Raw genomic sequence first — 24,816 nt, forward strand, 5'->3', positions numbered from 1 at the left:
GTGTTGGACAGGAAAGGGGTGACAGTGGCAGCATCGGCATACAGAGGTCTGAGGGATCTTTCAGAAAATGGTGACTCTATTTTCCAGAGAACTGATTGGTCAGTAGACAATCATCTGGTCTGCATTTTTAACTGATTTGCGAAACACAGTTTTAAATACTTTTTGTTTAGCTAAGTACATGATAAAGTAAATGACACTTAAATAAGTGGTTTGAAATATTGTAATCACATTGTGATTGTCCCTTAGTGTTTTTTAATGCAAGAGAGACTCTCGATAAAGTTTCTATCTATAAATGCCTACATATGTTTGCCACTGTAAACAATTTGTTCAATTGAACAAACAATCATTTGCCTGGTTGAATGATATGTGACCTCTGTGACCTCTCATTCCTCTGCATACTACCACTCCACATTTTCTGGAGACTCGGGTAAAGAGAGGGGCTGACCTCTCAACTCACCACCTGGTGGTGAGTTGGATCAGATTGCAGAGGAGGATGCTGGACAGACCTGGTGCACCTAAATGTATAGTGAGGGTGTGCTGTGAACGAGTGGCAGAGGCCCCGGTCCACAGGATCTTCAACGCACACCTCATTCATACTTCCAATAGGTGGTGGTAATGCACCCGCCCAAATAAAGTTGAAGAGTAACTTATCAATACTCTTTTATGAGTTTATTATCGAGGTGCAATGCCAATGTTGCGTATGTAAGACGAGAGATGCCTTCTACTTTAGTTATTAATACTCTACCTTTTAATGATAAATCTCTTAAGAGTCACTGAGTAAATCTGTTTTTGAGTTTCTCTAGAATAGGATAGAAATTTTGAGTAATTCTTCTTTCCTGGTTTTTGGTTATTAGAATACCTAAATAGCGAACTTCTTGTTTTATTGGAATGTTACACAAAGCTGTTTTCGAACATTCTTTTATTGCCATAAGTTCACATTTAGGAATATTCAAGTACAGTCCAGAAGCTTTGGGAAACGTGGAGATTGTTTCAACAGCAATAGATATTTGATGTTCATCTTTTAGGAATAATGTGGTGTCATCTGCTAACTGTGTTATGAGTAAATCTTTGCCAATTAGCATATACCTTCTATATTGCTTGACTTCATATGACTAGACAACAGTTGGGCAATTAACAAAAAAAGGTATGGAGAAATGGGACAGCCTTGTCTTATCCCTCTTTCTATGTTAAATCTGGGTGAAGTACCATTTGTTAATTTAATACTGTTGTTACTGTTATTGTATAATCACTGAAGAGAAGTAAGTACCAAAACCATATTTATCTCGAGCTTGAAATATAAATTCATGCTCCACTGTATTGAAGGCCTTGTGGAATTCTAAAAATAATATGAATCCATTGCTATTTATTAGGTCAGAATAATCCAGAATATCTAAAACCAATCTGATATAGTTATGTGTCTTTTGGGCAGGAAGCCAGATTGTGTTTCATCAATAACCGAGTCAAGAACCATCTTAAGTCTACTAGCTAAAATTAGAGCAAATGCTTTATAATCGTTATTTAATAAGCTAGTTGGTCTCCAATTATCAATATTAATAGTTCCTTATTAGGCTTTGGAATCAACCTGGTCAAACCTTGATGCATTGTACTGGGAAGTTGTTGGTTTCCTATGCTTTCTGCAAAATACTCAAGAAGAAAGGGAACCAACTCTTCAGAAAATGTTGAGAAGGGTCTGGCTGCAGCCGCTCTGGAGCGCCATATTTTGTGACCTCCACAGTAGGCTGCATGGATACAGTGGAAACCTTGGATCGTAAAGGGTTGGGACAGAGTCTTTCATATATAAATTTGCCGTTAGTAATTTCATAATTCTATGAATCATCTAGTCTGCTTGCACTGATCATGTTGGTAATTTGTTTGCGTTACAACAACGGTCATTTTTAAATTTTGTTTTTTTAATCGTGCTCCAGGAAATGTTGGCAAAGAGAGGAAGTGAGGTAAGGTTCGCGCATGCGTGGTCGGATTGGGTTTCAGGTACGGATCGGGTAGCGGCGACAAATGCACCGCAGCGGTTACAATACACAGCGGCTGTAACGCAAACAGGGGAGAAAGAGGGGCAGAGGACGAAGAATGACGACGCTGCAGTGTAGATGCATGGCAGAAAAGAAGTTGTTTCGGCGGGAACTTGATTCTTGGCGTTACAAATTGATACACTGCGTCGGTATGGTTCATATGCAGTTTAGTATTTTGTAAAAAATAAAACATGTAGTGAATGGTTTTGTCCGGCAACAGAGGGATCGCTACCCGAGCTGTGTTGGTTCCTAGCTAACTAGCAGCTACTGATGTGGCTGCTTTTAGTGTTCAGTTAAGCCAAGACAGCTGCTTAGCTAGCTCCTTTTGTCTGCGCTTGCTAGCCCTTCGCCGGCGTTAGCGCTTTCTTGGGTCGTTTCATTTCTGTCTTAAATTGGATTGTAACCAATAAGATATAATGCATATGCCCAACCAAGATATGTAATTTTATCTATCGGTGTACCATAACACAATCAGTTATATTAGTAACATACAGTTATAATTGTTTATTGTTCGATGGCTATGCTATAGCAGTGCTTAGCTAAAAGCTGTTGTTATTTCGGGAGGATGTTGTTGTTACGTTAAGTAAGCTAATGTCAGTGCAATGCCAGGAAAGCATTCATTTCAGTGGTGTCCGGTAACGGTTTTTCTCGGGCTCTCTTCTAATTTGAACGTAGTTTTTAATGCTACAGCAGCTGGTGATGTTAGCATAAGGCTGGCGCACCTATTCGTAAGTCAGTTTCCTACTGTGTATAACGTCTAAACAAGGGGTGTCAAACTCGTTTTAGCTAATGAACCATATACGGTCCAGTCCGGTCTCAAGTCGGCCGGATTTATAAGACCACTGTCCATTTGGTCACAAAAAAACTCGATCTTTTTTTTATTTTTTATTTTTAAACAAAGCAAAAAACTGACATCACCCAAAATATAGAAGACTCCCGTAAAATTTTGTCAGACATCAAATTATTTTGGTCATTTTGCAAATATGATGATTGATGTAGTTTCAGCATTTCTCGATGTTCTTTGCATCGTCTGGTATTGTATGTATCACAGTTAAAAAGGCACAAAATAAACCTTTACATTTGTTTTTGTGATTTAAATAAATTGCCTGTATCTACAGTTACATTTTAATTCCTGTGAAATAATGCTGTTAACACCACACCAGGAAATTTTAAATGGGAGTAATAACAACTTCACGGTAATATTCACACTGCATGTTTGACACCTCTGATCTAAACTGTTGTGACAATGGCATCCTACATGTAATCATGTATGTGTGTTTTTCAAGGTTTATAAAGAGTTCATTGTAAACATCTAAATTGTTCTGTCTTCCTGAAAATGACAACATAGTAAACAGTTTTGAGAGCAGATTTTTCTCAGATCTTGGAGCCCTAAACCATGCACTTGTTCGTATCAGCACTGATGGATTGCTCCCATTTTTGTCTTGCAGGGTTTGAAAGCATTCTGGAGGGAATTTATGGCCCGCTGCCGAGAGACCTCAATTTATTTCATGGTGGGTTGTTGGTTGTATATGCTCTTTACCATTGGCTTGTGACTATAAGAGGACTGTACATTTATTTTCAGCATAAGCGATGATATTGCCAAACAAACAAATCATTATTCTTGCCATGCCTTTTGTCTTCCCAACGCTGTCCCATATCTATTCTTATAATATCAGACCTCAAACATGTGTCACCAATATTAAGGCTTTTAAACCAAAAACGATTAGCATTTGTTGTGGGATTTACTTAGCTATTGATTGGTATTCATTACGTTATTTAAGTAGTTGAATCAGAAACTACGTATTCAGTATGATTCATACTTGTACTTCCCATTTGACTGTAATTTTAACCGTATATTGTTTTTAAGTAGGACTCAAAAATAGCAAAAACGATTCTTTTCCTGCTCATTTAAAAGCAGTCCACTTCCTCTTTAACTCATAATTTTACATATATATGCTCTATGCTACCTCGAGAGAAAGCACAGCAGATTGCATTATTAGATTATTTAACAACCATTGTTAACAAATTATGATACAGTTTCACTGATCCTAGAGGCAAGTCTAAATATTTTCTGGTATTCTAATTTCAATATTTTGTTAGACCTAAAGCTGTGGTAGGAGTAATCAGGGACTAGATTTTCAAAAGCCTAAAACTGAGCCCTGAGGAGATAGAGTCCATTTCTGTGTCAGATGACTGTACAGTATGCTGAAAAGTAGAGTCTCCAGAGCTCCCAAAACCATGTTGAGTAAACTGTAATGTATCAGCTGAAATTTAATCTTCTTTGCCTTTGCCATGTGTTTATGTGTGACCCATTTCTCACCTACTAAAATTCTGCAGTCACATAACAACCTCAGCGTCACAAAAGCCCCCACGCCCTGGAAACTTCCGTCACTCTTTACGGTGTGCTCCAAGGCACCACCAGTATGTCAGCCTCACAAGAACAAAGGTCTTCACAAAATATTTGCAGTATATAAAGCATGCAGTTACACCATAAAACATACCCATGGTGCCACTACCCTTTGTACTTATATCAGGAAGGAGCACAATATCGAACCTGGAAGTCAAATAAATCTAACCTAAAACACCAGAATTTGGTAGATCCCTGAAAAAACTAAAGAAAGTCTTACTTTCTGTCTCTCTGATGCCTTTATTAGCTTCGATCATGCCTTCACATCCCTCTAGCACTCTGTGGACACCAGCAGCCAAAACATACAGCTTGCTTGACACTGTCTGGGATCTCATTGAAGTCTGCAGTGTCATCTGGAGTTTGAGTTAGGCTACACTGGAACCTAGTCAGATGACGTGATAGACTCCTGGCTGGGTGGATGATTTGTTCAGTGAGGCATTCATTTGAGACAAGATCAGGGTGGGAAAAAAAATCTATCTTAAATGAATGATAAGACAGCGCAACACCACTGTGCAACATTTTTTTTACTGCCACCCTTAATAATTTATTTTCCACACTATAAGGCATACTTAAAATCCTTTAATTTTCTCAAAGATCCTCAGTGTGCCTTAATTATTAATTCCGGTTGTGCTTACTGACCTTGAACCAATTTTATGTGGTACACAGCGCTCAAAAATCTGACAAAAAATCTTTTAGTACAACTTTAGCTACGAAGTCGCACCGCTTGATGTATTGTCGGAGGATTACGGGTACCGTAGTCAAGGGCCTCGCGGAGTAATCTGGGTCCAAAGCTGCGTCTGCTTCAGGTCTCAAAGTCAAACGAACACTGCGGCATCACTGAGAGTTACAGACTGTCTAAATTCTTTCATCTTTAATAAAATGAGCAGCGTTGCTGCTTTACCAGGTGTGACAATTAAGTTTAACATCCAGGTATCCATGAAAACAGAATTTCTTAAATTTAATGGAGTTAGAAGTTAGCAGGAAGTTAGCTCGCTAGTTTCCACCTAAACATGGTATACCACGTTTTGAGTGAGTGATTTGTGAAAAATATAAACATACAGCTCTGCTATCACTTCCAACATAAATGAAGACAGAAAAGTAAACAGCAGTGACTTTTGTAGGGTTACTGAAGTTGGACTAGCTGGTATATAATGCTGTGCTATGTGATCGCTAGCAACATAGCTATGTTAGCATAACATAAACAGTGAAGCTGGAGGATAAATGCTAATGCTTGTTTCGCTTAATGCGCTTTATGGTCCAAAAAAATACGGTACTAACAATATGAAATTAAAATATACTTAATTCATATAAATTGTGCCTTCAAAGTACCAAAATATCCTTTACACTTTAATTCATAGTATTTTAGGCATCGGTCTAAAATTATTCTGGAAAACTGATATTACATGTACCTTTAAGAAAATCATAGCAAGGCTTTCCATGATATGAAGTAAACTGCTGATGGGTGTAGGTACATCCAACCTCAGAAACATTTTAGCTCAAAAAGTCAAATGCAGTGGCAGCTGATGCCGCTTTTTAAATACAAGCGTGCAGCACACTATTGGCAACAGTAAAATTACTGGCAACTGTAGGCATTTACATTTAATGCAGCATCATATCTAAAGTCTGATTTTAATCACTTCTTCAATCAGTGATGTATTCATGTAATATACACTTGGATTAGAGCAAGATGGTTACTTAAAATGTATCTAAAACAATTTGGGGTAATGGGTCATATGCAGATAATATAAAATATATAATTTATAGGACATTTTATTCTGTTATACATTTACAGCTCAATGTATAAGGTTGGAAAATTATATTTTCAGTATTCTTTTTAATGCTATGTCATCTAATCAGACAAGAGGTGAGTTGTGCATATACCATGATGAGGCATCATGTGTCTGTCTGCCAGAGGTGGGTAGAGTATCCAAAAATTGTACTCAAGTAAGAGTAGCATTACTTTAAAATATTATTACTCAAGTAAAAGTGAAAAGTAGTCGTCAAAAAAGTTACTCAAGTAAGAGTAAAAAAGTACTTGGTGAAAAGACTACTCAAGTAGTGAGTAACTGTTTGAAATGTCCGGTTTATTTTATAAATAAATGTTATCAGACAAACAAAAATAAATAAATATACAAATTTTAGTATTTTCAAAAGGAATATATGTAAAAACATCAACAAAATAAGGCACAATTCTGATTTCAGTTTTTCACAACATAAAGCTTTTTTCCACCAATACCTACAGTAAATAATATAAATATATAAACAGTGCAAACAATTTCCAGTGACAAGATATGCTGTAAACTTTATATTCATTTTTGCTCCAAATGGCACAGCAGCCTCAGAGAAAACATTAGAACGAGGCATCTTCAACATATGTACATACAAGGCAGCTCAGTTTACCATAAGTTGTATGGGTGTGCATTTTCTGGATATTTAGCAAAAATGTGCCATTTCTTCACTCAGTGAAGTGATGGTTAAGCTTCAGCAGCAGTTTGCTCTCAAGGTTCTTTCTGTGAAGCTGTAACTATTAAGCAATGAACAGGAGTCCTGCATGACTGAGAAGTCCTTCACAAGCTCCAGATGCAGGAAGAGCTGTATTGATTTTGATTGACAGCTTTTTAATGTGAGGAAAGCCATGCAATAGATCCACACCTCCAGTGAATGGACATGAAAGGTACCTCTCCAGCTCCCCTGCTTCTGGCTTTCCTGCCCCCATGGATCCATCATCTTCGTCGGTTAGGCCGCTGTTTGTACTGGCATCATCCAGCTCTGTGTCTAGGTTATGTCTGATGAAGTTGAGACCTGTATGATGTATGGTTTTCAAAAGAATTAGCTCTGGTCATTATAGTGCTGTATACACTGCCAAGCTGCGGATGTTTGGCAAGAAAATTTGATCACACTGGAGATGTTTTTTTACCAACTCTTGTTGAAAAACAAAATCTTGTCATTCATATCCCGCACAAACACTTTGCAATGAATTCCAGATTAAGTTTAAAATAAGAACGCGTGCAAGGCTAAGCAGTGCTAGCCATTAGATCCTCCTGTTTGGCTGTTACTCTGGGAAAGACGAGAAAGACAGTGATGGAAGCCGTGACTGGAGCTACGATGTAGCCTCTAATCTCTCCATGGCTGTCTTGAGAAGGCAAACACCTCAGTCTGGCTGCAAAAAGATAAAAACCCGCCCCTTCCAACCACAGGGGAGGGAGACGGATGAAGCTAGCTTTCAAAAGCTGGGCATACACTGTGCAAATTTTTTTGGCCCATTTTGAGCCGATTTTTCAGTCGCGCAACCGTTTTGGGGATCGGCCCGAGTTTCGCCTTAACCGTGTGTTGTGCATCGTGTAGTATACATGGGGTAACGAAAAGCAATTAAGATCTCACGACCAGCTCCCAATCATCAATCGTATGGTCGCAAGAACATCAAACCTGTTTGAAATCCTGTTGCCCCTCAACGCACCCTCTCAAACTGCGCATGCACAAACACAGAAATGAAAGTGAAAAGGCGGAGCAGCGTTTGATATGGACACGAGATGGAGGCACAACTTGTAGAACTGTGGCAAGCTCATCCGAGTACGTAAGCGTAGAGCTGCCACCCAGGCAAAAGAAAAATACAGCTATATCACGTTATAACCTGAAAAGTTTATTGTTCTAACAATATACTTTTCATGTTAGTGCAATATACCTTTCACGTTTGAACAATATAATATCACGTTATTACAGTATACATAATTATCATGTTCATACAATATAATTATCACGTTCGTGCAATATAATATTTATATATATATATATATATATATATATATATATATATATATATATATATATAGTATTGCTTTTAAGCAAAACATTCTTTGTATATGAGGCCAAGGGTGTTCATCCTCTTCAGCTCTAGCGTAGACAGTTGGCTCTGCCATGTTTTCATGTGTTTCTTCTTTCCGTGTGTCCGCTACTTTGAAACGCTCGGGCCGCTCTGCCCGCCACAGTTTCAAACTGGTCATGTGACTGCATGGCCACATCTGATTGGTAAAAAATTTACTGGAAACTCCACTGGCGGCATGTTATCTAATGTGTTAAACTAAGTATTTTTTTAAAAAGTAACGAGTCGAATTTTGCAAATGTAGTGGAGTAAAAGTACAGTTTCTTCTTCACAAATGTACTCAAGTAAAAGTAAAAAGTATTGTGCAAAAAAGGTACGGAGTAAATGTAACTCGTTACTACCCACCTCTGCTGTCCGCATTCACACGATTCACTACACCTTCTACAGTATTAGTTGGAATTAAATCAAACTGATTGTGGGCTTCACACAGTTTGTGTTCAGGGTCACATTTGTCATTTTACAGGCACTGATCTGCAATAGATGAGCTACTGCAACAAACGTTCTGGTTGAGAGTAGCTGTAAAAGCAGTTCTTGTTCAGTGTATTTTGTCGCCTTAAAAAAGGGGGGTGTTAAACAGTTATGTAGAGTTCATTGAGGCAGGAGTGACGGTCACTTTAACTGGTTATAAAAAAGACAAGCATGATAAACTGTTAATCAAAACCATTCTATTGAAATCAACATTAGCAGCTAATTGATTTTTAGATGCCACTTATGGAAAAACTCTAGTCATTCTTCCGTGTGTATTGTCTATATATGATAGCGTGGCTCATAATGAGATTAGTATTGTGTCAGCAGCATTTGAAGTGGCTGGTATAAGGAAACAGAATAGAAACCCCTGCTGCCTGTTGTCAGTTTTGGTTTGATCCATCAGCAGTACTGTAATACATGGTTATGCGATATTGTGTCTTTCAGACTGTGAACCGGAAGAGGTAGATGACTGGTCTCCAGAATCAAACTGCTCTCCGTGCTCTTTCTGCAACGTGCTCCTGGACAAATCTAGTGTAAGGACTTTAGTTTTGATAAGCCTCAGAGAGGTTGTCTTTCTTTTCTCTGCACCCTAGAGTAAAAAATAATTCTAAATAAGTAATCACCTTTCTGTCTCTGTATCTTCTTCTTTTTCCTCTTTATCATCCTCTCTAGGATCAAGCACCTGCAGCCACGTCGCCCCTCTCCTCCCCCTCTGATTACTCACCTTGTCGGGCCCCAACCATCTCTGAGAGCACCCAATCAGCACACAAGTTCCTCCAAGCTGTGTTCCACAAGAAAGGTGAGTCAGGTGGATTTGGACAACCTCGTTGTTATGTAGAACTGTTAATATACTAAGAGCTCCTATACTGAAAACAGCTGCCAAAGTTGACATAAATATTAATGTGGGGAATAACCAGAGAGGAGTATCTCACAGTTCCTGTCTACTGATGTACACAATGAACTGAATTACATTATTGACCTAATACACATTGCGGTTACTGTGGTGTAATTGGCATGTCAAATCTCTGCTATTCATGACCCACTAAGTGTTCCCAAAGATTTAGGATGCTTTTGAGACTTGTTTCTAGTGTGGTAACATCAGAAGACATTTTTTGTTACAGTGGATTTAATTTCAATATCTCATTAAAAACGCTGTTTAAACACTGTTTTCTAGATCAGTTTTTCAGATCAGTTTTCTAGTCCTTTAAATAATGCATGTTAAAATTGAAACCAGTGATTTTAATTGTATTTTTTTTCTTTCTCCTCCTGTTAGATGTGCACCTGAGCAGTGATTCCAACATACCTCAGATTGCTCAGGAGCTGATGAAGAAGATGATAACCACATTTGCTAAGGAGTATGCATCCAAGTGCCTGCTCCACACCAATACAAATGGTGTCACAAGGACCTCATCACCCTTGTCTGACGCGTCCGAAGCATCTGACGCCCCTCTGGACCTCACAGTGAACCGAACTCAGGAGGAGAACACGATCGAAGGTAGAGAACGCATTTAGTGCACGCATATAAAATTTAATGTTATGTCTGACTGTAACATGGGCATCCTCCTGAAGGAACCAAACAACTGGCACTCAGACTCTGACCACTTGTCTTGTAACAGATGGTGTGCTGGACCTCTCCAACCGGAACTCTGCCTGCTCAACAACTTCGTCATCATCAGAGAATCACAGGGGATCAGGGTAAGTTTTTGTAGTTCTCTGACTGCATTTTAATGTGTCTGGCCTATTGACTTATCCCTACTCTTAGTTAAATCTGGGTCTTCTTCACAAAAACAAGAATGCCGTTTACATAACTATGGCCCATATCCTATGACTAGAAAAATCACTTTGGTTTGCAGCAAATCCACATTTCAGAGTGTGGTACAACAACAGCTATATAGCATGCCAAAGATTAAGAGGTTAGCATGAGCACTGTGTTTATTACTGTCATGCTCACTGCTCAGCTAAATAGCACCTGTTCAGCCTGAAATACACACATTCCTGTTTTAGCAGTGCTTTGGTTCAAGTAATTGTAATAAATTGTGAGGAGCTAGCTTGTGTTTGGTGTTGTGGTTCTATGGGGTTTACTCTTTTATCTCTTGAGCGGTAACGTCACAGCAATGGCCGTATTATAACATTTGCCAGCAGCTCAGGATTGTATAATGAGGAGAGCATTTCAGTACTTCACAACCATTTTACGTCCGTTTTTACTAATACATTAATGATGAGTTTGATTATCCAATCTTCAAGCATGTAGGACTTTCACTGGATATCCCAAAACTACAGGGGTTTTATGTGAGCACCAAAGTAACCCCAGCCATTCACAGACTGTCCCACCTGGACGTGAAGAGGCTTTGCTGCTGTGTGTGAGAGACACACAGCAGCAGTGTGTGTGCGTGCGTGTGAGGGCCCACAAACAGACTGAGAACATACAGACATGAAACTAACAGTCGCAGTGATGTTACCAACACAAGGCATAAAGGAGTGGACCCCTCGCTCTGCACCCCCTTGTCCCCTATGCCACAAATCAAACCACCTCCATCACCTCCATCCTGACCCTGCTGTTTGGTCCTCACATCCCTAGGAGGCAGTGCAGGCAGAAGGAATACACTGAGAGGAGCTGGGAGCTGTCTGAGGGATTGCTGTCCAAGGCCTTGAAGGATATACGATCAGGAAGGCTGCAGGAGCAGCGGGCTGCGTTGCTTTATGGAATACCCCTTCAAACCCTGAGACAGGGTCTGGATGGCTGGGCTGAAGGGAGGCTGGGAGTGCTGCATCAGCTTAAAGCAGGAAGCAGAGATATCAGGGATGAAGTGACATCATGCAATGTGATGTCAACAATGCTGGGTGGCGAAGCACGCCTTGTTTTGCAGAAAGTGGCAGCATGGGCAGAGCGAGCAGAAATTGGAGGTGCTGTCGAGGAGCATGGGGACTTTAGTTTCCCTTCATCTGTTCTTGCCTTTTATCAGCCGGGTAGTTTACAGAAGACCCTCCCTCACTGTTTTCCCCAGCTCAGGGATGCTCTCCAGCCCCCTCCAAGCCCCACCCCCAGTCTGGAGCCACCCACACCCCTGCGTATTCCTCAGGTTCGTTGTGCGTCTGACCACAAAAGGTCAGTGTCAGCTGAGAATTGCAGCATAGCTGAAAACCTACATCAACGTACCTCATCAAGCGAAGGTACTGCCAGTTCATCAACAGCAGCTGCCAGACCTTCATCTCTCTTCAAACTCAGACCTCCACTCTTGGCACAAGGATGTCCAGGCAGTGCCAGCCAGTCACCTCATCGCCTGGGACCACGTGGATCCTCACTGGATGAGTCAGAAGATGGGGCAGGTTGCCGGGATAAAGACAAGCAACCTAGAAAGAAGCGTGGGAGGTACCGCCAGTATGACCACGAACTGATGGAGGAGGCCATCACCATGGTGATGGCTGGTCGCATGAGTGTGTCTAAAGCCCAGGGGGTTTATGGGGTGCCCCATAGCACACTAGAATACAAAGTGAAAGAGCGTACTGGAACACTGAAGAACCCACCTAAGAAGAAATCTGCCAACTTCTGTTTGTCCAGTTCTCACTCGTCTGGTTCTGGTAGCACGACCAGTTCCACTAACTCAGGGAGTCTTGCCTCAGCTGCTGACGCAAAGAGGTTCTAGACCACAAACGCCTCAAAAACACCTCAACACTTGAACACATCACCTCCTACAAGATAAATGTTTTCTGGAGACACTTGTTAAAACACAACACATGCCTTTACAAACTACACTGATATTAATATTCAGGTCTTTTAACTCTGTCTGTGATGTGATAGTCATACTTAAAGCTGTATTTCTCCTGCTTCGTTCTGAGTCCTTTGGTTAAAGCAGCCATAAACAGTACTGTTTTATTCAGGTAGAAGTCCTGCTCATCTTGATCTAGACGAATGATTTAGATCGTTTACTTTGTTTATGGATAGACCAACGTGGTAAATGAATTCGGATCAGAGCCTGAGGTACTGAACCTCTTAATTCACCATCTCCTTTCGTTTCACTGTACTATTGTCAGAATACTGTTTTTCTATTTTTTGTTTGTTTGTTTTTTTCCGTTTGGGACTGCTGTGGAGTTTCGTGGCTTGGTTATTAAGATACCAGTATGTGATTACATCTAATTAAATCATCGATAAGTTAATGTTCAACAAAATGTAACGTATTCATAGTTTAACATTAGATCACTTAGTAATTTTTACTACCACGATTGATCAACAGAATTAAAAACAAAGGCTTTTTTAAAACGAGAATCTGTTGGTGATATAGAATCAAATTATTTTACCTTCAGGGTAGTTGTACTGTGTTGTACATCCTTTTCTCAAGGAGGAAAAACAAACAATGATGGCTGCCCAAAAAGATTGCTCAAGACTCAAGTATGAGAAACACAGTTGCAGACCTTTTAAGGCTGAAAAATAAAGTGTGACTGTCATATTTGTTAGCTGTTAGGTTATTAGGTTATTCAGGTTTAATTCAATTCTTAAAGCTCCTTGGTAATGGAGCATTGATGATTGTGATTTGCAGCTTTCTATCTCTCTGGGTATGTATACCTAGGCTTTTCAAGTGACTTAGAGCCATTAAAACTATTTAAAAACTCATTTCTATTGTTAGAGACCTCTACAAACAGGGAGCTTGTACAGTATATATGCTGTGGTGGCTACATCTTGATTATGAGTTTTTGTACAAGAGATTAGCTTAAAAAAGCCATTTTGTGTCCACATATTTCCTTTCATTCTGTACAAGCTAATCTAAACACTGTATTGAGTGTAGTTGGAATGCAAACGTGCAGCATGTTTTAAATGTGCACTGATAAGCTTGGGAACTGTATATTATTGTGTATTTGTACCGTTTGTGAAAGATGTTCTTTTATTATCACAGATATTTACTAATTCTGCTACTGTAGCTGTATTACTGCAAACCTCATACCATGACCGCTGCTTAACTTTTACGGGACTGTTTTCCTGGCACATGGATGCGTAGCTACAAGAAAAACTCATTTCAGTTAACGTTTTAACAGTAATACCGTTAAGCCTAATATTAATATTTGTTTTATGGGTAGTCTTAATGTTATAGATGGTCGACTGTGTCAGCTACTGGAGGTTTCGGTAGTTTAGGTTTTTAGTGAAATGTTTAAACGGCGACCACGCGGCTATTCAGTGTCAGGCTTTTAAGGCTTCTTTGTCTGCGTCTGTAAAAATGCTAAAAGTTTCGTCTACACTCATGTCTGCCTCTAGAATGGGCTTTTTTCCATTAACAGTGCTACTACCAAAGCAGCATTTCAGGGTTACCCACACAAAGCTGCTTTACTTTGGATTTGCTGCAATGTCAGCCCCCCCCCTCTCTCTCACCGTCTTTAACCTGTTGCCATATATACCTCTGAACATTCTCTGCCTATAGCCCAGTGTTAGGTTTCAAATCAAGCTTAAAATCTGTATGAGTTCTTTATCTCTCAAGAAACAGCGAAATGTAAATTCACTGCTATCAACAACACTTAAACTTTAAAAAAAAACTAGCCATGTGGCGTGTAAAATCTTTTTTTTTTTCTTTTTTTCCTTTAAGGTTGAAATTCTGTCTTGCGGCATTTACAGATTTTTATTTTTTTTTTGTTATTAATGTCGGTTTTTAAAAGTTCTTCAGTCACAAAATTGTGGCATTTCAACCTTTGTAATTCCTCCAGCTGTGCAAATGTTGTCTCCACTTCTGAATGTCTGTTCTTATTGCGGTACATGGTACTCTATGGCGACAGCTCAGCACAGCATGTCTCTATTTTGGGAGTTATCTACTATTTATATCAAAATGACTCCGAACACGCCCTGAGAAATTGAAAAAGGACATCATTGTATTTGTTTAATTGCAGCTAATTCTGGGAACACACTTGGGCTTTGAGATTAGGGCTTTTTAATTTTTGATTGAACTGCTGGCAAATCTTTGAGGCAACGTAATTCTGCTATTTATGCATAAATCAATTATTGCACTATGATTTATAAAACAAAATTGTTTTTTTCTAGAAACTTGTTTTGTGTTGTTATGGCATATTTATTTATTGATTGCGCTTCAGAACTGTGATTTATTTTTTTATTTTTTTAAATATTGTGGTAGTTCTTGATTTGTAACGGGGCACTTTGATGCATTGTGAAATGTGTATTGCTACAATTGCATGAATGCTTTTAAATGTTAGCTCATATAATTTATTTAGTCCAGAAATTATACTGCTGACTATTGTGATTGTTTAGTGATTTTGTTACTATTAAATTATTTTAATGATTTTAAAGAATAATTTGTCATAACAAACTCAACAATATAGCCTCTGTAACACCTAAAGTACTTGGAAAGTTTCCACCGCAGAAACTAGGCGGAGATGGGCAGGTGGTTTTGCAACATATACACCTTTGTATATGTTCCAGTTGTAGGACTAATTTGTGAGGGTAGATATTCCTGCCCAGAAAAGCTTCAAGTGGGGCTCAATGCTGTTAGGTTAAATGTTGAATAAGCACTATTTTTGAAAATTAGCAACCTGTCAAACAAGACAAAGAACATGAAATTGCTGTAAACTGCTCATGTATGAAACAGCAATGGCTGTTCGAGACCCACCACCACCGCTTTTAAATTAAACACAACAATACAGCAAACTGCCCAGTAGTTGGAAGAAATTATTTAACAAGTCGGTCAGAAAAGTTTAGCTTGAACCCCACCACCAAAGTTGCTGTTCTACCTCCTGAGCAAGGACTCTCTTGGAGGTACACCCCAGAATTGTAATTGTACCCTGGTTCCTTCAGTGAAAAGTTCCTGCAGTGGAAACTTGACTCAACACTACAGAATGTAACACTTAAACCTGGCCTCTTGAAACCTGACATGGTTTGGCCGCAAACAGTACTTAAATTGCTGGAGAGAAAAAGTAAAAACTTGAAAATAGGTTGATATTAAATCAGTTACTTGATTCTATAATTAAATATCTTACTTCTTGGACCTGCTGGCTGTTATGAAAATTAGAGGGCTTTTTGAACTGTTGGTTTGTTGATGAAAGTGCTGTTGGTTTAAAAAAAAAAAAAAAGTTAAGTTGAGCGTTTCTTCAATCATTCCTTCTGCTGTTAGCAGAATGTTATCATTTGCCTTCAGCAACTAATCAATAAAACAGTTCTTTAATCAATCGCCTGTTGTTATTTTTTTTCTAGAATAATGGTTTGCTTTACAGTTATCAGAGAGTTGTACTGCAGATCAAAGGTTTTACAACTTTTTACAAGGGCTAGAATCCAGTAAATGGTAAAATGGTAAATGGCCTGTATTTGTATAGCACTTTTCTAGTTCCTAAGGACCCCAAAGCGCTTTACACAACCTGTCATCCACCCATTCACACACACATTCACACAATGTAGAGCAATGCATCATGTCACTTCCTTCTGCAATACATCAACATTATAGTGGCACTCCAAAAATTAAAGTGCATTTGGGGGAAAAACTACACGGCAAACGCTGCTAAATAGGCTGCATTTACAATATCGTTTTCCTGGTGTAATAAACCACAAAAACATCTTGCACTACAAGCTACATTCCACTTTTTTTTTTCCAAATGTTATTATTTAAGCTGAAAGTTTTGTACCATTCAGAGTTCATTTTATTTCATTATTGATGGCTAGCAAGTCTACTGCCAAAAAAATTTACTGTGTAACTTTTTTTCTTCTTAAGCTTATTTCAAACATTGATTTCTGTAAGGATACATTACCATCATTTCATCACAATATGTTGCCTACATCTTAAGCTGCATATCACATTTTTACATTAACTCTAATAATGCGGGTGCAGTCTTGCAACCAGCACGAACTCCAGTCTCATCTATAAAATATATGGAAGTCAGAAATGACAAACTTTCAGGCAGTGCTGTTATGGAACAAATGCAACTTAAATGTGCTTGCTGCTGAAATTTTTAGTCTTCATTATTTTGTGTGCATGCTCTTCTTTTTTTTTTTTCTCATTTGAAACTTTGTGAGTAAAACATTCTAACTCCAGTTTTTACCTTTTACCTCTAGCTCCCCGGTGCCATCTTTCACAGAAGACAAGGCAGGTCAGCAACAGCGAGGGACTAAGTTTGGTCAATGTTCCACATTGGATGATGTTCTGAGTTCTCTCTGCCCAGCTCACCAATCCTTAATCTACCAAATCCTCAAGTATGCTTGCCATGAAAAAGAGATGCTCAGGAACGAAAGGGACACTGTTTTATGTTCCAAGAAGCTGCATTGCACTTCGTGTCAGAGTCTTGTTGCAGCCTCTCCTGCATCGTTCCATTCGCCTTGCACACCCTCTTCTAATTTATGCTTGTCCTCTTCCATATGTTGTGAGAAACGCAGCTTCCAAATCAAGAAAACAACAGATGGAGAGGTAGGAGATGGAGACCCTCCTTGTCCTGTTCTGAAGAGAGAGCAGAGTCCCTCTCCTCCCCCTCTTTCCCCAATCCCATCAGATTTCGGTAAGAAATGTGATGAAAACCCACCCTCTCTGCTTCACCAAGAGGAGGATGTTAATCTCATGGTACAGAGTTTTGTAACTGCAAGCTACGAAGCCTCAGATGTCAATGCAACTACAGAAGATGCTGAAAGTAAGATCGCTGAAAGAAGTCAGGCTGATAAGAATCCAAGTGGGACTTCACTGCAGGATGTCATGGATCGTTTTAGTGAGAAACTGGAGACAATAACACCTCTAGACAAGGACCCTACTCTGGTTTCTACGGCTATCTATGTTTCTGAAAAGGAGCAGCCGTTATCTCCCTCAACCAGCTACAACCTGCCTTTTCGTGCTGATGCCCATGTCACTGAGATCATCACCACAGTGCTTCGCACAAGCAGTCCCAGTGATTACAGCTTGAGTGAGCTGTTTAGTCGCCAAGACAAAGAATCCAAGTCACCCGTTACTAGATCCCGTCATCGCCAGAATGTTGAAAAACCTAAATGCACCCCTGAGATACAGAACAACAATGACCAACAAAGTTCAAGTGTACAAAAACAGGTGAATACAGTGGCTACAAGCTCAGCTAAACAGTGTGTTTTGTCCTGCAAAGAAGGTGGTGAGGGTTGCAGTTCTACAAATGACAAAAGCCACAAGGGATCCCCATCAAGTGAAACCACTGAGGCTGAAAGATCAGGTAAAAGGAAAGCTTGTGCTATTAAAGGGAGAGTGTGTCATCTGCTTAACATTTCTGAGGGTGCAAGAAGATCAAGGAGAAATATAGTCCCTCCACCGCGGTTCTCCTCCTATGTCACAGAGCCCAGACGTATGTTCTTTGTTGCGTGTTTCTCTGAACCTATCTTCAATCAGAAAGCACAAAAGGACAAGGCTTCATCTAGCACCAATCATATGTCATCAAAAGATCCAGATGCTAAGGATGCCAACGTAGAATCCAGAAATGACGTTTCTTTGTCCTCATGTGTGAACACAGGGAAGCTTGCCTTTCAGTCAGCAGAAAAAGGACATGAACTATCTCACATGGAAGTGAAAAGTCAAAGCCAGGTCACTCCACAGATTGTGACTGCGAAAGACCAAAGTCCTAAAAAACATCGCTCAGGCAAAGAGAACAATAGTAGTGACAGTGTTGTCCCTCTCTTAGGACGGTTACGATCAGCATCATCAAAAAGAGTACAGGACTCATCAAATATGGATGTCCCTATAAATTCTGATACTTGTCTTGAGAGTCTTAAAAATTCCCAAGTCCAGTACACTAGTCCAATTAAACTTATGTTTGTATCACCAGTAAAGGATAAAGAGGGAGTTAAATACAGTCTCAAATCAGCAGGCTCTGGTTCTGGCTCACAAACAGAACATTTTGATCCCTGTGAAGAGTCTTCATGGTCAGGGACACATCAGAAGCACACAATCCAGAGCAAAAAGCCTGCAATATCACAAGTAAAATCAGTTGTCTCACCACTAAAATCTTCTGCCTCATGCATACGGTCTTCTTGTTCCCCAACCAAGTCATCTTCTTCACCAGCCAAGTCTGGTTCCTCAACACGCAGGTCTGCTTCTTCACCTGCCAAATCTGGTTCCTCAACACCCAAGTCTCCTTCATCACCAGCCAAGTCTGTTTCCTCAACACGCAGGTCTGGTTCTTCAACACCCAAGTGTGATTTGTCACCTGCCAAATCTGGTTCCTCAACACCCAAGTCTCTTTATTCACCATACAAGTCTGATTCTTCAGTATCGAAGTCCTCTTCCTCACCAAGCAAATCTGCTTCCTTAACACGCAGGTCTGCTAATTCACCATCCAAGTCTGGTTCTTCAACACCCAAGTGTGCTTTGTCACCCGCCAAATCTGGTTCCTCAACACCCAAGTACGGTTCTTCACCACGCAAGTCTCCTTCTTTGCCCAGGTCCCCTTCCTCATCACCTAAAGATGCTTCCAGAGGATCAGGTGAAGGTACTCCAACTAAGCGCGTAGCTGGAGCTGACAGCCAGGGATTATCAGGTAACTCGACTTCTTTTCATGAAACCACTCCACCAAAAAGGCGTCCTGGGCGTCCGAAGAAACTGGGACCACAGCTGGAGCAAAAAGCAAAAAGGCCAATTGGCCGACCCCGTAAGCAGAAGACTTTGGATTCCGAACCTAAAAATGTTAAAATGGTAAATGGTAAATGTCAGTTGGCACCTAATATTGAGGAGAATACAACTAAAAACCTCAAGATAACAGTCGTATATGGCCGTTCGAGGAGAAACAAACGATTGGTGTCAGAGGGCTTTGACCAGCTGCAAACAGAATTTCATGACGCTTGGCGAGCCGTAAATCTATTGCACAACTCTAAGACCAGCTCAGGTAGTATTAAAACAACCTCAGAGGAGTTGGATTTTGTCAGACCAGCGAAAAGGCCTGCTCCTCAATCTGGCAGTAACATCAAATGTCAAAAGCATGATGATTCTGTTCGCTCAAGGAAACCAGGTAGACCTGCAAAGGTTAAAATCTCTGGAATCTCAGTCACAGTGACCACAGTGTCACCTCGTCAACGTAAAATTCAAATCAATAAAGAGAATAGGCAGTCTCCTGAAATGCTGGCTCCTAGGAAAGTACTTCTACAAGACTTCATGTCTGCCAAAGAGCCCAGGACAATCAGTCATCAGTTAATGAGCAAAAGGGGTCAAAAAGAAGAAGGGAAAGAAACAGAGGATGGTAGTAAAGATGAACTCCCCAATCAGCCTGTAGTACGACACTCCAAGAGAGTGAGAAAGCCATCAATACACTTTTTGCATGCTGTTGCCACCTCTACATCATACAGCCGCAGCAATGCGCTGGTACGACGCTCTAAACAACTTCTTTTAAACAAGGCAAACAGTGAAAGGAGACAGGATGAGCAGCAAAGTAGTTTCGAAACTTCAGGTGAGAAGAGAAAGTCATGTGGACCACAGAAGAAGGGCGTTTCTCTAGACGTAAGCAGATTGGCAGGGGTATCTGTTGATTCGATCTTTAGGTCTAAAGAGACATTAAGGTGGTGGGCAGCATCAGCTGAGGAAAAGACAATGAACCAGGAGCTCGCCAGACGAATAAGAGTCATCTCTGACACTTGGGTCTCAGACGCTGTGGACAACCAAGAAAAAGAATTGGCCCTCGATTCTAAACTAGGCACTAAAGACAGCAGTTTATTTGCCAAGAATTCAAATCATTCCTCTGTGGTCCGAACACTGTTTGACTGTTCGCCCAACAAACCAAGGTCCTGTAGCATGCAGCAGATCTGCTCCTGGTTTATGGAGACCACCGAGACACAATCTCTGGCCATTGTCAAGAAGGCAAGCTCCCGTAATCGTTACGAACTTATGCACTTCCCTCGTTCTGCTAATGCAAAAAGTGTTTGCCACAGTCCTCAGGCAGAGCGACTCCGCAAACACATCAAGAAGTTTGCCAAAATGGTGCCAAAAAGCCCTTTACAGCATCAGAAGGCTCAGAGACGGCTGAGGAAGAGAAACAAAGCAGCTGTGTCAACACACAGACGACAACTTTTTACTTTAAGCATTGCAAGCAAGCGCACTCGCCAAGTCCAGCCGTTGAGAGGCAAAGCATTTAGTATATATCAAGCCACTCTGGTTAGAGCAAGGACACGTTTTCTAACCCGGAAAGAAAGGGATAGGTGGCAAAATGGGGCTAGGGACAGGAGAAACATAAAAGCAGTATCATGTTGTAGAAATGAACGTATAGTAACTGGACTACAATCTAAACGTAAAGCATTATACACATCCACAAACGATCGGCACTCTGTTGGTTTGGAAAACGGTTCTGCCGCCTCTTCGGTTAGCCAAACTCGGGAACTCGTGGATGTACACAAAGAGCAGAACCTTTGCTCCAAAGCCTGGGGTCCTGAAACGCTGAAAGAATGCCGGGTGTTTCTAAGGAAGATCAACTCTCCTGATAGCGAATCGGCTGAGGAAGAGTGGGACTCTTGTACTGTGACACTGGAAGGGTCACCTTCTGCATACCTCTTTGCAGAACAGGACAGGCAACTGGTAAGATTCGTTAAAGCTGTGAAAACTGAAAGAAAAAGGAGCATTAATAGGAGGACTGCCTCGAAAGAGTTGGCAGATTCTGCATCAAAATCAGTCCAGGAGCAGGAAGCAAAGCCAGCAGGGAGGCAGAAAAGAAAATTCAAGAGTCCCAGGGTTGCGTCTACTGAACCACCACAACCACCACCAGCGAAAATCTTGAGACAATCGCGAATGAGGGGCCTGACTGGGCCGAGATGGCGTGACTTTGTCCTTGGTAACTACTTTTCTTTCTTTTCTTTGAATTGAAGGCATTGACTTTGCCCATGCAAAAGTTACCCAATAAACGTTTGTTCTTTTATCTTTTCCTGACAGAAAGCTAACTGAAGCATGAGGCCTCCTCTTCCTGGGAAAGGGACTGTGGTTTAACGTGGTGCCTTTGGACTTTGTGCTGACCACGTAGACTGGCCATCTCAGTATGGTTCAGTCTTACAATCAGCAGCTATGTAGCAGTCTAACTTAAAAGCTTGATGTTGCACTATTTTTATCCATGGATATGTATGTACATTTTGTCATCTTGCCTTTGTCTTTCTGAAGGTGTATAGTAGATCAATATAATAGTTACTTCAGAGTTTTAATGGAAAGAGTGCTTATACCGTGAACCCTGTCAGAGTGGTCATAGAGGAATGAAAGCTCGACTGCCATCTCCCTAAAAATGTACCTTTACTGATACTAAGACCAACACTTCTTCTCGGAAATGAGCCCTTACTGTATATCTTAACCTGACATTTATCATAATTTTTACTACTTTAAGCCACAATGCCAGCTCTAAAACCCCCACTTATTTTATTTATAGTGACTCGTACTTTGGCACTGTTTTGAATGTTTAATTTGTAATTTAATATTTGCTTTTGTATTTTAGGTTTGCTTAAAGTATATTGGAATTTGATTTGAAACTTTCTCTTAATCCGAGCCTTTTGTTTTCTCTACTGCTGTCGCAAACAAGTAGCCAAAACAGGCTTTTAATGAAGGAATCTTTCAGTTCACTTAACACCCAATCTTAACTCCAGTAGCTATCTGTGAAAAGGCCACAGCTGTAAGAGTGTGTCTTGAAATGCACTAATTGGCCTGTACTAAAACCAAATATTTGATGTCATGAGTTCTTTTTCAAGAGCATTTTCAGTTGTCAATTCCCCACAAAATGCAGAGGTGTCTGTGAAGTGACAGAAATGGCATTATGCAGTTGTAGAACATAGCTTCTGGTTAATTTCATGGTTTGTGGGATCTTTCTTGTTTTTATTCAGTTATCTTTCTAAGAACGTATTATTTTCACCCAAAGCATATACTGTATGTTGCTGTCAGATCGACTTTTTGCACTATTGAGCCCCTTTCAGACGTGATATATGCACCGCTGGCTTTTCGTTAAAGTGCTGACATCCTGTCAGTCAGACGTAGGGTGCTTTTACATTGTTTCTCACAATTTACTCGTATTTAATCTGTGATTTTTTTTTTTTTTTTTTTTTTGCGCTTGTTGTTCACAAATATTTAGCCAGTGACCTCCCAACTTTGAATGACTAGAATTTTTACGTTTTATTCAGTATGATGTGAAACCGACGACTGGGACCACAAAATCATCTGAAAAACTGAGCTGTGAAGAGGGTGTGGGCGTTTGTCTCATAGATTTAGGCACGATCCTAGAGACAGGTTGGCAACCACCAGTTACTGGGGAAAAATGAGTTTTCCCTGACCAGCTGTTTAACTATTAATTTCTGCTGTTGTCACTATGAACAGGGTATTTTTCTTAAGCGTGTGTGTGTCTGTAGCTGCAGACACCACTGACGAGTAGCATTTCCTGTTACTTTCTGCACATGTTGTTTGTAAACTGCAGCATCTCAGCGGGCAAGTCTATGCCATCACTGCAAATTGGCAGGCATGCAGATGTCTTGCACACCATCTGCTGATGCAATTTACATCACTCAGACTTGCCTACGTGGGAAGTGGAACGCACCCATTACTGCATGTATCCTGCTGAGAGAGCTGTACCCTGCCTCGCCTGCACAGGCTCAGAGAGATGTTTGCTGTTGTTTCGAAACAGAGTTGGCGAGATAAAATCTCATTGTGTACCTGGTATTTCTGTTCAGGTCTTTCACTTGAGAGCTCAACAACTCGCAGGTCCACGCGATACGGTCGCTGTCCTAATCTCGCAAGTTCCTTTTAAGTTGCAATGCGACGCATGCAGTGTAGAAGTTGATACACTAATGTTGCAAGTTCAACATTAGTAAAAGCTTTGCCGTCGTGGCTTTCACAGAAGAGTGACCGGGGTCTTCCTTCGCACATGAAACCTACGTGTTTTCATGCTGTCAGATCAAAGGCGAAGAGTGCACGTCTGAAAGGGGCTCTATATTTGAGATTAATCCCACTACGCAGATTCCTCCTCCCATATTTTGCACATCCCATCTCCCACTACCACTCCCCCCCCCCCTTACTGTAAAACTAGAATCTGTTTGGTGCAATACAAATCCAGATGATTTATCAGTATGTAGTAATTATTTTATTGCTGACAGACGAATGGATGTACATGAGTACCAGTGGCCTGGGATGTTACTTCAGTTGTTTCCATAGCCATGTAATGTGATCTTAAAGGATTCTGCTATACAAACTATGTTTGCCCACCTGCGTTGGTCTCATCAGAGAAACAAAAATATAAGAATTTTTTTTTTTTTCCTCTTACACGTAATAGCATTATTTACTTTTTAAATGTTGAGTTGTCACTGTTTCCCTGGATTTTCTGTTATTTTCTTAAGTTGCAGCAAGGGACGCCGACCTCCACAGGAGCTCAGCTAGGACTAGGCCTGAGAGTTGATGGGGTAACACTAATCTTGGATCAATGTCATTGTTTTTCTGCCATCTGTCCAGAGACCGGCAGATCCAAGGTGTCCAGCTGTAGGTCAAAAACTTCACCCTTTAGGGTGTGTTGTGCCCGACTACCGTTGTATGCATGTCACTATGGTTGCCGTTTCAACATAAAGGAGGTGGGCAAGTCTCTGTCATTTGATAAATAACCATCAGCCCTTTGTTTGTTGAAGAACCTGGTGCTATACATCTGTTGTATATTTTCTTTATCATGTGTTTTTATACTGTCCAATACAGATGCAACAAACAGGTGTCTGTGACTGAACCAATAAAGAGTCTTTTGAGATAACCAGAGAGAGGTGTGAGTTATTCATTCATTTGTTGTTGTGGAGCCACTAGAACATGGGAACAAGTAAAAGTGAAATATAAGAATATTCTACAGAATGGTAATATTTATCACTTATATTGCTTTTAGTCTCTTGAAAAGAGACCCTGAAATAATCTGTTTGTTTATAACAGCAACCAAGAAAAGGGCAGAGCAAAAAAAGACAGGTGGTGGTCCTGCACCCCCTCGTCAACAAGTTGGTTAAGTAAATAATATCCTCACGGGAAGATCGATATCTCTCTATGAGCACACTGTCGCGCTGAGCTAAAGGATCCTGTCTATCCCGCAATATACGCTGAATTCTGAGGACTCTCCTTATCAATCTTGCACCTTCCGCA

General features: G+C 40.4%; 1 protein-coding gene across 2 annotated transcripts; it reads left to right on the forward strand.

The window, feature by feature from the left end:
- The first annotated feature begins 1,974 nt into the window (after positions 1–1,974).
- lcorl (ligand dependent nuclear receptor corepressor-like) lies at positions 1,975–24,447 on the forward strand. Of its 2 annotated transcripts, XM_082536208.1 has the most exons (8): positions 1,975–2,176; positions 3,476–3,538; positions 9,227–9,315; positions 9,455–9,581; positions 10,056–10,277; positions 10,399–10,477; positions 16,818–21,517; positions 21,616–24,447. In XM_082536208.1, exons 1-8 carry the CDS (start codon positions 2,086–2,088, stop codon positions 21,621–21,623), a joined length of 5,379 nt encoding a protein of 1,792 aa, XP_082392334.1. In that variant the 5' UTR covers positions 1,975–2,085; the 3' UTR covers positions 21,624–24,447. The 2 variants fall into 2 exon arrangements, with proteins under 2 accessions (XP_082392334.1, XP_082392335.1); XM_082536209.1 differs by lacking the exons at positions 16,818–21,517; positions 21,616–24,447 and adding an exon at positions 11,361–15,941.
- The last annotated feature ends 369 nt before the right edge of the window (positions 24,448–24,816 follow it).

The sequence above is a fragment of the Aulonocara stuartgranti genome (genome assembly GCF_965226115.1).
Source record: "Aulonocara stuartgranti genome assembly, chromosome: 6".
Lineage (NCBI taxonomy): Eukaryota > Metazoa > Chordata > Actinopteri > Cichliformes > Cichlidae > Aulonocara > Aulonocara stuartgranti.

What these genes read in the sequence shown, in the direction of transcription:
- lcorl (XM_082536208.1), top strand. Translation starts at nt 2,086, where the DNA reads ATGACGACGCTGCAGTGTAGATGCATGGCAGAAAAGAAGTTGTTTCGG. An exon ending in TGCTCCTGGACAAATCTAGT is followed by an intron (nt 9,316 to 9,454) that starts GTAAGGACTTTA and finishes CATCCTCTCTAG; the next exon opens with GATCAAGCACCTGCAGCCAC. An exon ending in GAGAATCACAGGGGATCAGG is followed by an intron (nt 10,478 to 16,817) that starts GTAAGTTTTTGT and finishes TTTTACCTCTAG; the next exon opens with CTCCCCGGTGCCATCTTTCA.